At 36.0% G+C, this 12,687-nt stretch overlaps 1 protein-coding gene across 4 annotated transcripts in view; it reads left to right on the plus strand.

Annotated features, from left to right (window-relative positions):
• Positions 1–12,687, plus strand: part of ATP2B1 (ATPase plasma membrane Ca2+ transporting 1) — a 131,506-nt gene that overhangs the window by 101,575 nt on the left and 17,244 nt on the right. For all 4 annotated transcript variants that reach the window (XM_057556106.1, XM_057556104.1, XM_057556105.1 and 1 more), the window contains exons 13-16: positions 3,870–4,049; positions 4,688–4,775; positions 5,151–5,257; positions 12,276–12,467. In XM_057556106.1, the coding sequence (XP_057412089.1) occupies positions 3,870–4,049; positions 4,688–4,775; positions 5,151–5,257; positions 12,276–12,467 (567 nt within the window). The remainder of the gene's footprint in view (positions 1–3,869; positions 4,050–4,687; positions 4,776–5,150; positions 5,258–12,275; positions 12,468–12,687) is intronic.

Genomic DNA, 12,687 nt, shown 5'->3' on the forward strand with positions numbered 1-12,687 from the left:
TAAACAGATAAAGTGATAGGTACATAGGCAATATGCCAAGTGAAGACACATCCTGTGAGGAATAAGACTTGGTCCCTGCCCTCATAGACCTTATATTCTAATTGGCGTGAGGTAGCAGGGGAGCATCAGATATGACTATTACAAGTGTGATAAGGGCTGTAAAGGATATGCACAGGGTGATAAAAAAGATAGCAGAGACCACATTAAGGATCTCTGAAGATGTAACATTTGAGTTGAGGTCTGATGGCTAAAAGTGAGCCAGCCATGTAAATAGCTGCAAGAACAGTATTCCAGAAAAATGGCACAAAAAATATAGGACACTTAAGAAGAGAAAGTATTTAGATTTTCAGAGGTGGAAAGGAGGCCAGTGTGGCTGTAAGTTTGGACAAGAAAGGGCAGATGAGATTATCTTTGGCCTTACTAGGCAACAAGGGCTCTGAATTTTATTCTGAAATTCAGTGGGAAGTCATTGAAGAAATTCAGGCTGGGAAGTGACATGATTCATGTTGTTAAAATAGTATTTGGGGTACTATGTAAGAAATGAATTAAAAAGAGGAGTAGAAGCAGGGAACCCAATGAGATTATTGCAGTGATCCCAGGCAAGAGATGACCATGGCTTAGAACTACAGTTGTGGCAGGGAAGATGGAAAGAAAGGTATGATTTTAAAGTAAATAGAGGTAGAACCAATAGGAATGAATATGTTGGGTTTGGATATACTCTTTTTGACATTGTTGAGATCTCTGAAACATCCAATTATATGTCAAGCAGGCAGTTGAACCTAGAAGCCTGAAAGTGAAGTAGGCTGGAGAATTCACATATGAGGCTAAAGGAGATCTCTTGAGGAAAGTGCGTAGCTAGAGCAGTAAGCTTAGGACTGGGATATCTCTACAATTAGATCTCTTCTGGAGGAGTGGGGAATCAGTCTCCAACTTGCATAACTGAGTGGCTGGTAGATGGTATTACCAATGTAATAAGAGAGTCAGACGAAGCTGCCTATTTAGAGATCAAGTTTGGGGTTCTGGAGTTTCAAATGCTTATGAAACATCCAGGTGGATCATGTTTGCCAACCTTTGGTCAAAGGAAAACCATTCGAAGTTTTATACATTGATTTATGGCTTAAATCTTATCTAAATATAATATTAAATCAGGATGTTTTAAACTTTTGTCCTTTGGAAAATGTATTGCTCATTTTGTGTTCTTAGCACTGAGGTTGATGGACAGTTTTATCTTTTTTTAAACACGTAAGTGGCAATTAATTTCTTCAGTATCACAAAATGAGATGAGTACTTTCATACTAAAATGAGACAATGTAATAGGACGTAGCTTTCCCGAGTGGGTCTTCTGGATTGTACAGTTCTGATGTAGAGAATCTTGATTAATTAGATGTCTAGAATAAATCCAGCTTTATTGCATATGCATAGATAGTTAAACAAGATGCTTGGCTTCTCTTCAGTTTATCTGTAAAAGTGGAGGTAGTTTGTAAGTTTTAAGTGGAAGTATTTGGTGGTTAGTGGACTATTAATAAATTTAGTTTACTTTCTTAAATATTATTTGCCACATAGCTTTAACCAAGACCAGTTTCTGCCTCTTATTCATTGTTTCCTATTCCAAATGATCTCAGGGTACCACCCAGTGAGTGCTCAGATGGAAAAATCTGGTTACTTTCTATCTCAAATGAGAAGTGAGAAATACATTTATACAGCAGACCAGTGTTTTCAAAATCAACTATTGATTTTTTTAAACAATAGAGGGATGTATAATATGAAAGCACAGTTCTGTCTAGGTCGGCCATGAAAGCTACCAGAGATGTTACATTTACACTGTTTACAATAGAAGTCACAAACAGCATATAGGCCAAAGTTAGCCTTCAATCAAGTTATATGTGGACTGTGTGTGTGTGTGTGTGTGTTTAAAACATCAGGTTTGAGAGTACACACAAATCTGGGTTTCTGCTTTCTCTTGAAATTATAGATTCTGTCAACATTTCCACCGTGATAAAAAAAAAAAAAACAGACTAGAGCTGAGTGCTCTTCTATTAGGATTGTTTTGGATTTGTCACTTTCAGTGTTTTTTCCTCATTTCTGTTACCCGCATGGCCCTGTGGGTATTTGCATTTGCGACCTCTGTTCTAGTAGGATCGACATGGATTTTCTGGTTAGAGAAGAACAGGAAAGGATTTTCTAGGCAAAGAGAATTACAGAAGCACAGGCACAAAAATAATACATTGATTATTCATCTATCAAGCTGTGTATAGTAGAAAAAAAATTTAGATAAATCTAGGAAACTACTCTTTTTTTTTAAATTCTTTTGTGAAACACAACCATGATACTTAAAACTTTTAACAATAATTCCTAAATATTTATTATTTTTTAAATTTCCTAAATTGTGTCACAAATGCTTATTCAAATCAGGATCCAAAATCCACACATTAAATTTATTGCCATGCCTCTCAAGTCTCTTTTAATCTAAAGGATCTATAGGTTTCCTCCCTTTTCCATTCTTGCAATTTCTCTGTCAAAGAACAAATTGTTTTTTTCTTTCGATTAGCAAGTAAACTGTTGTTTCATTGGAAATTATTTGTAGAAGGACATGTGTCCTGGAGAGTATTCTACATTCTATAATAGATTTTGCCAATTGCATTCCTTCCATTTCCTGTGAACTGGTAGTTAGATCTAGAGTAGGGTTTCCAGATAAAATACAGGATACCCAATTAAATTTGCATTTCACCTAAACAATGAATTTTTATTTTTAGTGTAAGGGTGCTCAATAGTGCAATATTTGGTCATCTTGTATTTTTTTAATTGAAGTATAGTCAATTTACAATATTGTGTTAGTTTCAGGTGTACAACAAAGTGATTCGGTTATACATATATTTTTCTTTTTTTTATTCTTTTCCATTATAGGTTATTACAAGATATTGAATATAGTTCCCTGTGCTATATAGTAAATCCTTGTTTTTTATCTACTAGGGAGCTATTCTGAAGCTCAAGTGTGATACTCTGTTATACTGAGAACTTTGTGGTTTATGGTATAACAGTTGAGGAATCGTATATTTTTGAAAAAGTGTATCAAAAAAAGAACTGTATTGTCGGGTATATCAGATGTTTTAAAGGGGAAACGAACATAAACACAAGGATGCCAATTTAAAAAAGCTATTGCAGTAGCTCAGGCAACAAACATTGGAGACCAGGTACAGGGAAGGTTTGAGGTAGAATCGCAGGACTCACTGGCCCTTAAGGATGTATAGGGTAAGGAGTTTGAAGATATCAGATAATCTTTAGGTTTCTCTTAGATAGAAAACATGGTTTCCCTTTTAGACACCCAAATTCTGATGTCTATTTTCTGATGGAACTAGGAATCCAGCTCTCACGATGAGCTGGGAAAAATATGTAGGTCTGAAAGTTATTAGCATGTAGCTAGTAGTTGGAGGTTCCAGAATAGGTAAGATAACCCTTAAAAGATCAAGAATGGGGAAAAACAAGTGAGCCTCCCTTAACCCCAAAGAACACCAACATTTTACTCTGGTGTGGTCTGGGCAGTAAAACCAGAACGGTGGAAAGCCAACCAGGAAAAAATTGCCTAATGGTTGCTAAGGGAAAAAGGCGCTTTAAAAAGCCTTTGGCAAATAAATAATGTAAGCAAATTAAGTCAGCTGATAACTGAAAGTGAAGCCTGAACTAGGACTGTGGCAGTGGAAGGGGAAAGAAGAGATTATTGGGACTACTTCAAGAAATAATATCTTGAGATGTAATTAAGGTTGTCATTTGTGGGACTATGAGGCAATGTATATTTGTTCGGTGGGATTTTTCCCCATCCTGGAAATACTAATTTTCTTTTCATCATGTGAATTTTTTTCCACATTAACCAGGTGCCAGATGCAATAAAGAAATGTCAGAGGGCTGGAATTACTGTGAGGATGGTCACTGGTGATAATATTAATACTGCTCGGGCTATTGCTACCAAATGTGGTATTTTACATCCTGGGGAAGACTTCCTATGCCTAGAAGGTAAAGATTTCAACAGAAGAATACGAAATGAAAAAGGCGAGGTAAGCATTTTTTATTTTTTAAGTTGATATATTTTTAGTATATTAGGAATTTCATTGGACAGATACATCTTGAATACACGCTACGTGTTAGGCATCGCACCTGGATCAGTGCAGCCGTCACCCCAAGAAACAAAACAGTAGCATTTTAGGAAATAAAGGGGACAAGTGATAAAGAAATTTGCCCTAAAGGGAGTGAGTGCTTCATTTTTTCAGTCTGGGCCCAAGAAGTACAATATGTGTAAGCGACTAATGGGAGATGAGTTTGGAAAGGTTACTATGGAACATATTTTAGGGGACCCCAAACCCTGCACTACTTACGCTAAGGAGTTTCCATTTTCATAGGCAGTGGGGAGATGGTTAGAATTTGATCTTGTAGTGATATATATAACAGCGGTTCTGCGTTAGAGTGACTAGAGATCTTTTTAAAACGCTGATTACTAGGCCCCACCTCAGAGTGTCTTATAAGATAGACCTTGGGTCTCGCTCAGCAATTTCCATTTCTAACAAGTTCCCAGGAGTTGCTGATACCGCTGGTCTGTCCACCACACTTTGAGAACCACTGATACAAATGCTAGGTCGCTAACTTGGAATTAGAAAACTAGGCTTGGGCACGTTTTAACTTTGACAAAAATTTATAGATTGAGCAAGAGCGGATAGACAAGATTTGGCCAAAGCTTCGAGTGCTTGCAAGGTCATCTCCTACTGACAAACATACACTGGTTAAAGGTGAGTAGATTTTATAATTACTCTGCAATTTCTTAATAGAGAAATGCGTTCTGCTTCCTAAAATAGTAATAGGTACGGAATATTAGATTGAATCGTGGATATCATCTTCTCCAATAAAATCTAAATACATTTCCTTTTGATACCTTGGGTGAATTGTGTTTATCTTCAGTGATTAAAACAGGATATAACTCCTAATACAACAATTTCTGGAGTTGTTCCTTGCCCAACATCTCAGCAGTTTCCATTTCTCTGTGTTTAATTATTTATTTTTAACTTTGAGTCTGTAAAACTGGCTAGCTAGCATATTCTGCAGAATCACTTTATTATTAATTAAACAGATTGTTTTTACAGCATAAATACTTACTTTTATTTCAGGTATAATTGACAGCACTGTCTCAGAACAACGCCAGGTTGTAGCTGTAACTGGTGATGGTACAAATGATGGCCCAGCATTAAAGAAAGCTGATGTTGGATTTGCAATGGTAGGAACTTAACCTAATTCAAATATTCAGATGTAATTTACTGGCTGGGTTTTCTGTTTGTTTGGTTTGTTTGTTTGTTACTAAATTGCTGTTGATTTTAAACACTGTCCCTCAAGAGTAGCTTAAGGGATAATATGTAAGCCTAAATTGGTTTATACGTCTAATTAGTTTATATAATACCTTTATTTGATGCTGGAAGATGACATGACTTCTTTTGAACAGTTATAATAATATCATACATTTACCTGGTACTCTGTAAAATATATAAATGTCTGTCTTCTCATCTAAACCTTACAGTCCTCTTAAACAGGAGACAGGCTTAGAACAGTTATATGTATTTAAATTAAGAATATGATTAAGAATCTTCTACTCAACTGAAAATGTCTTAAGGGTAACTTTTAATAGTAATCATTTCATGTATAATAGATGTAATCTTTTTTTTTTGTAATCTTTTTTGATTGAAAAAAAAGATCTATTTCACCCCACCCAACTTCTCAATTTATATTTGATTATTAAAAGTGCTAGGAAATTTTAGCATTTCATTATTATTTTCTTTATACTGTAGCCATAATACTGATGAACTGTTTACTATAAAGTAGTTATCATGAAATACATATGCTACATAAATGTTTAATGATTAAAATTAGATTGTTATATCTTTGAATCCAGTCCTTCTAATTTTTCAGTGTTGGAATGAATGTACTTTCAGTGCCATAGAAAACTTAAGTATTTTATTTAATTTTAATTTGATTTATTTAATTTTTGGAAAATACAGGTTCATAATCACAATTCTCAAATCCAAAAATCTGAAAACTGAAATTTTTTTTCCTAAATTTGCAGCAGAATCATTTGATTGCAAAAACTATTCTGAATGATATGAGGATGTTATTTGTCCCACTTAATATGAACGTTCATAGTCATTGTAGAGATATTAATGTGTTTTTATGGGATGCTAACCCTCTCTGGGAGAATTTGTGATAGAAGGTATGTGCCTCATTGTCTTGCTAAAGCATGAGAGACTTTGAATTCTGAAACACAGTGTCCCCCCAAGTGTTTCAGAAAGGAGAATATTTATGTGTACCAATGTTTATTTGCATAATTTGTCCCCCTGGTATTTTGCTGCTAAAATAGGGGTTTAGCAGAACCACCACCATGGTAGCTGCCTTTTAACAAGAGTGAGGGAGATGGAAGAAGGAAATGATATGGGTAAAGTACCCTCAACCAATAGCTCTGAACCCAAAGATTCCCACCCTGCCCTATCCCAAACTTATTATGGTAAGCAGTGCGTTGGTGAGAACTTCTGGAGAGCTGGGAGAAGAAGCTGAAGGGATAAGGAATATTTAAGGGCTTTTCCTTTGGCTGTAAGCAAAACAGGATCATTCATTTTAGAAACACGGGATCACTCATTGCTGCTCTTGAGCATTTGGCAGGATTCTTACTTCTACTTTCATCTGGACAGCTGACCAGGAAGGTATTTATATACAGTGCATTTTAATATTAAAAAAACAAACAAACAAACAAACTTCCTAAAACTTAGGTGTTTAAGGCAGATACTAAGGGCTTTAAATAAATGCAGGTAAATATAGTAATTCAAACAAAAACACAGTACAGCAGCTGCTCTGTTTGTTTGATTTTTAAGCCTTGAAAGTTTTAGGTCCATTTTACCACTTTTTTTTTTTTAAAGGTAGCATGTCAAAAAAAATCTAAATTTATTTTAAATGCACAGAGAAAAAATAAGTGCGAAGTGGCTTGGACTTGAAAGCACTCTTGCTCAAGCTTGAATTTACTTTGTATATTTGTTCAGTTCTTCAATTTCGTATTTTAAAACTGAAAGATGAAATTATTTGTCTTGGGCTTTTATTAGATACCTACAAGAAATTGCTTTTGTGTGTGTGTGTGTGAGAGATGAAGTGTCTCTTTTTTTAAATTTATTATTTATTTTATTTAATTTATTTTTGTCTGTGTTGGGTCTTTGTTGCTGTGCGCAGGCTTTCTCTAGTTGGAGCGAGCAGGGGCTACTCTTTGATGTGGTGCGCGTGCTTCTCACTGCGGTGGCTTCTCTTGTTGTGGAGCACGGGCTCTAGGTGCGCGGGCTTCAGTAGTTGTGGCTCACGAGCTCAGTAGTTGTGGCTCACGGGCTCTAGAGCACAGGCTCAGTAGTTTTGGCGCACCGGCTTAGTTGCTCCGCGGCATGTAGGATCTTCCCGGACCAGGGCTCGAACCCGTGTCCCCTGCATTGGCAGGCAGATTCTTAACCACTGCACCACCAGGGAAGCCCAAGAAATTGCTATTGATTATTTCTTTTTAAACCTGTGTCTTATTTTTCAGGCAGAAATAGCATTTTAAAACACTCTATTCTCTGTCTCTCTGTTTATATATATAGGTGTGTGTGTGTGTATGTATACACACACACACACACTTACATTTAGTAAATTCAACATTAAGATAAAATTTACAACAATAAATTAAAGGGACTTTAATGTGAGTACATTGCAAAGAGGCCTGGCATTTTCCCCTGTTTAGCCACTCCTTTTAGAATTCCTTTAGATAGCAAGCTTCCATGCTGTGTTTAAAATATGATTACATTATTTTTTAAATTATATTGCATTATTCTTACCAAAATTCAGTTAACCACACATGTACAGATATTTCTGTCATCATACACTGAATGCCATGATGTATTTCTGTAACCAAATATGCATCTGTGGTAGTAAAATCTTCCCTAAGGTAATTAAAATATCTTCATTTAATTTAAAGTGTTTTTAGACTTTGGGTTAATAATAATTTGTTTCTCCTCCAAACATTAAGAAGCTTGTCTTCAGTATTCTGGGCCAGAAACATTACAGGTGAGTAGTTGCTGCCTCCTAAAGGTTCAGCACACAAGGAAGTAAATCATTGAAGCACGGTGGCAGCCAGTGAAGGACTAAACACTGCGCAGGGAGTGCCTCAAGGAAGAAGTCCTTGACTCTGCCTGTAGAGACTGGGGAAAGTTTTCTGAAAGAGGTGCCATTTGAATGGAGAGAGGGAGAAAAGTGCTGCCAAGAGACCCTCCGAGAATTGCAAGTAGTTGAACTTCACTAGAAGAGGGTGTGGTGTTGGTGGGTACTGGAATGTGGCGATCAGAAGGGCCTTGAATATGAAGATGAGGAATTTGTTCTTGTATCCTGTAGATGAGCACTTCCCAAGCAGACTTCTCATGCAGTAAGACAAATTTGGAGACTCACAATGCATGCTAGCATACAGCTCTAAGAAGCTTATAAAAAGCTGTTTTAACGTTTTTTGATGGAGAGTTTCCCAAACTTGTTTCACTATGGAACTAGTTTTTATTTGGACACCAATTAACATCTTAAAGTAGCTTTTTAAATTTTGAAAGATTTTGAACAAGGGAGTGTGAGATTTGCATTTGCAAAAGATGGAGGATGATTAGAGGCAAGGAAACCTGTTGGGTTTAGATGTGTTAAATATGTTGCCCATTAAAAGTAAAGTATACAGGGAATTCCCTGGTATTCCCTGGCGGGCCAGTGGTTAGGACTCCGTGCTTTCACTGCCGAGGGCTCCGGTTCAGTCCCTGGTCGGGGAACTAAGATGCCACAAGTGGCACAGTGCAGCCGAAAAAAAGAAAAAAAAAAAAAAGTAAAGTATACAGATTAGGAGTTAGAGACTAAAATTTTAAATTAAGATTGCTCCTTCATGGAGTATTTTGAGAAAAACTTGTTTTGGACTTTGTGTTTATCAAAACAATATTGCATAGCATTTAAAAAGTCAAACAGTTCTATAAGACTTAATAACTATGTCCCCTACCACATATCATTTCTTCCAGCTAACTTTTTGACTAAAGAAAACCAACTATTTTCACTGTTTGTTTTCCTTAGTTGTTTGCCTCCATGTACCTAAATGGCATGATTACAAGGGTTTTTTAATTTTTTTATATTTTTAAATTAATTTTTATTGGAGTATAGTGCTTTACAATGTTGTGTTAGTTTCTACTGTACAGAAAAGTGAATCAGCTATATGTATACATATATCCACTCTTTTTTGGATTTCCTTCCCATTTAGGTCACCACAGAGTACTGAGTAGAGTTCCCTGTGCTATACAGTAGGTTCTCACTAGTTATCTATTTTATACATAGTATCAGTAGTGTATATATGTCAATCCCAATCTCCCAGTTCATAGGTTTTTTATTGTTTTAATATAAAGCATTTGTTAATGACTCTTCATTAAGGAAGATAAGGATTTAGTACTTTCACAGGCACACAGACACCTGTATGCATTCGTGCACACTACCTATCCTATTACTCTTCCATCAGAGTTAGAGGTCAGTCAATATACCGTCCTTATTGTGATTAGAAATGCTGTTCCAAGCTGAGCCATGTGGTCTGTTATAATTACTTTTACTTCCTTGCACAACTTTTTGTATTCCCTATACATTTTCTTTTTCAATTCACTTTTTAATCTTTAAATTATTTATCTATCCATTTTCTTAGTTTTTTTATGTACTTAATACTAATTCATCACTCCTTTCATTACGTCAGAGACATCAGGCACTTTTACCAGTTTTGCCTTCTTAGAGCTCCCTCTCCCAGATCTTCTGATGTGCTTCAATCTGGACTGTTTGCTAAGCCTGCTACACAACTGTCTCTTCTTTCTCCATACCTAAGAATTTCCTTTTCCTCTCTCTTATGTTAGATTTTGAATTTCCTGAATTTGATGTCAGTGTCTTTTTTGGTTTACTCTCTCATGTAGTAAAGCCATCTCCTCCAATAGATCCCTGAGAAAAAGGGTTCATGAGAGTTAAACTTTTTCATAACTTTTATGACTGAAATCTCTATTCTCTCCTCAAAGAATCCTCCTTGATACTTAGTCTGACTTGGTATAAAAATCTAGGTTGACAATAATTTTCACTCAGAATTTTGAATTTGTACCTCCATTGTTATTACATACCATTTTGAATTTTGAACCTCCTTCCCCCCCGCCACACACATACACTTTTTGGAGGTATATAAGTCTTTCCTTTGTTCTCAGTCCTCTGAAATGTCGTGATGGTTTGTCTTAGGGCAACTTTTTACTATGAAAACTCATTTTCTTCAATTTTGTGAAATTTTCTTATACTCGTCTTATGTCTTCTCCAGTGTCTCTTCTTTGTGGGATAGTCCCCTCTGATTTTTGAACCTCTTGGACTTACCTTATTATCTTGTCTCTTTTTTCCTGTCTACCATACCTTTGTCATCTTGCAGGAATATTTCCTCAACTTCTGTTGTTTTTTTCATTTCTGTGATCATATATTTAATTTCCAAGAGTTGTTTTTGGATCTCTGAGTTCTTGTTCTTGTTTCATTGCTGACCTTTTGCCTGTCTAAGGATTTGATTTTTTTAAAATAAAAATCAGCTTTTATCTCTGTGTAGTGTTTGTGTCTCCATATGCCTTTTGGTTTAGTCTCTGTCTTTCAGGTTAGTGCTTTCTTCAGATGTCAAAGTGATTCTTGGTTGTCTCTGCATATTTTACCAGTAGAAAGCTGAAAAGCTGGAAGGCCTTAGGCCTCTAAGTGGGATTTATTGACCAGAAGCTTCCCAGTAAAGTGATCTGGCTTGGCCATTTCACTTCCTTAGGGTACCTTGAATTTTCAGTATTTTTAGGTCTCTTCTCCTATGATGATCAGATTTTCAGGAAAGAATTTTCAAATGTGCTGCCTAGAGGGCAATCCTGAATACTGGTATTCTGGGAAACAAGTAGAAAAAGGAGGGTAGTGGTCTCTACATTCATTAAACAGAGTTACTCTTAACCCCTTTTTTTCAATACAGCACCTCCTATACTCAGCAGCACTTGGTATCCTTCAGTCTAAACGTTCTCTGTTATACCCTCCCTAGTAAATTAGCAGGCAGTCTTCTGCCAGGTTAGAGGAAGTGGCAGACTTCCTGGTTGCGTGGATGTGGGAAGGGACTCGGAGGCTCTAGCTGCCTTTTCTTTTAATTTTGTTATTAAAATATAACACACATACAGAAAAGTGTCTGTGTCATAAGTAAACACTGAATGGATTATCACAAGTAAACAGACCTGTTCTATGCAAGGCAAGAAATAGAATATGACCTATGCCCCCAGATGCCTCAACCACACTCCCTTCTAATTACAGCCGTGTCTCTCTGCAGAGATAACCAGTATTCTGAAGATTCCTTTTGTCTGGTTTTGAACTTCGTATATAAGAATCATATATCATGTATTATTCTGAGTCCATCTTCCTTTATTCATCATTTTTCATGTGAGATTCATCTGTGTTATTGTACATAGCTGTAGTTCACTCATTTTTATCAGTCCACAACTTATTAATCCATCCCATTCCACTGTTGAGGGACATTGTTATTCTTAGTTTGGGCCCTCTAAGTACTGCTTCAGTGTCTTCGGTAGACTTTTAAGAATCCTCCTGTTCTTTTTCACGCCTTCACCCCTACCTCCAGTGGTGCCTGGTGCTGCCAAGTCCTGAGCCTTACATAGGAGAGTCCTGTAGTGCAGAAAGGCTGCTACTCTGCTCTCCTAGTGTTGATTTAGGATTCAGCTTTCTGGAGTCTGCTGAGTTTCTTCCTACTTGGTTATCTGCTTTCCAGCCTCTTAAGATGTTTTTGCAGTGTCTTCTTTCCCACTAACTTTTTGACTTTGTAAGTTTTTATTTTTTAATTAAAAAAAAAATCTTTTAGTGTGACTTTTGGAAGGAACTTGGGTAGTGCCTTTGGAAGGAACTTGGGTAGTGCCTGTGTCCATTCCTCTTTTTGTTTTTTTAAACTCAATTTGAACATTATTGTCAATGCCTCATTCATTATGTTCGATTTCTGCTGAGATAGAATGTGTTTCTGAGAGATAGTACAATATCTTAGACTAACTATATTATCCCCTTTTATGGTAAATTTAAGTTAATAATTATTAAGTATAATGGTAAATTTTTGTTTATAAAATATATATTATCCTTTCAAATATTTAAAGGTTATATTTTAAACATTCAGTCTAATTCACAGAAATTTTCTTTAATAGGGTATCGCTGGAACTGACGTAGCTAAAGAAGCATCTGATATTATTCTCACAGATGACAACTTTACAAGCATTGTTAAAGCAGTTATGTGGGGACGAAATGTCTATGATAGCATCTCAAAATTCCTTCAGTTCCAGCTTACTGTTAATGTAGTAGCAGTGATTGTGGCTTTCACGGGCGCCTGTATTACTCAAGTAGGTTGACAATTTATTCATTAAAACTTGTTTATTTTAGAGCAAAGATGTGTATAATCTGCCTTTTTAAAGTACTTAAATATTTAAATAAGTTGAAGCTTAGTATTTTAGGTTAATTCATATAAAAATGTAATCCTGTTCTGTTAAGTGTTTAAATAGAAACGGCTTCCTGAGAATTGCGGAGTCCCTGAATAGTTGTAAATGTCTATTAAGAAACCTG

This window comes from Balaenoptera acutorostrata, chromosome 11 (assembly GCF_949987535.1).
Source record: "Balaenoptera acutorostrata chromosome 11, mBalAcu1.1, whole genome shotgun sequence".
NCBI lineage: Eukaryota > Metazoa > Chordata > Mammalia > Artiodactyla > Balaenopteridae > Balaenoptera > Balaenoptera acutorostrata.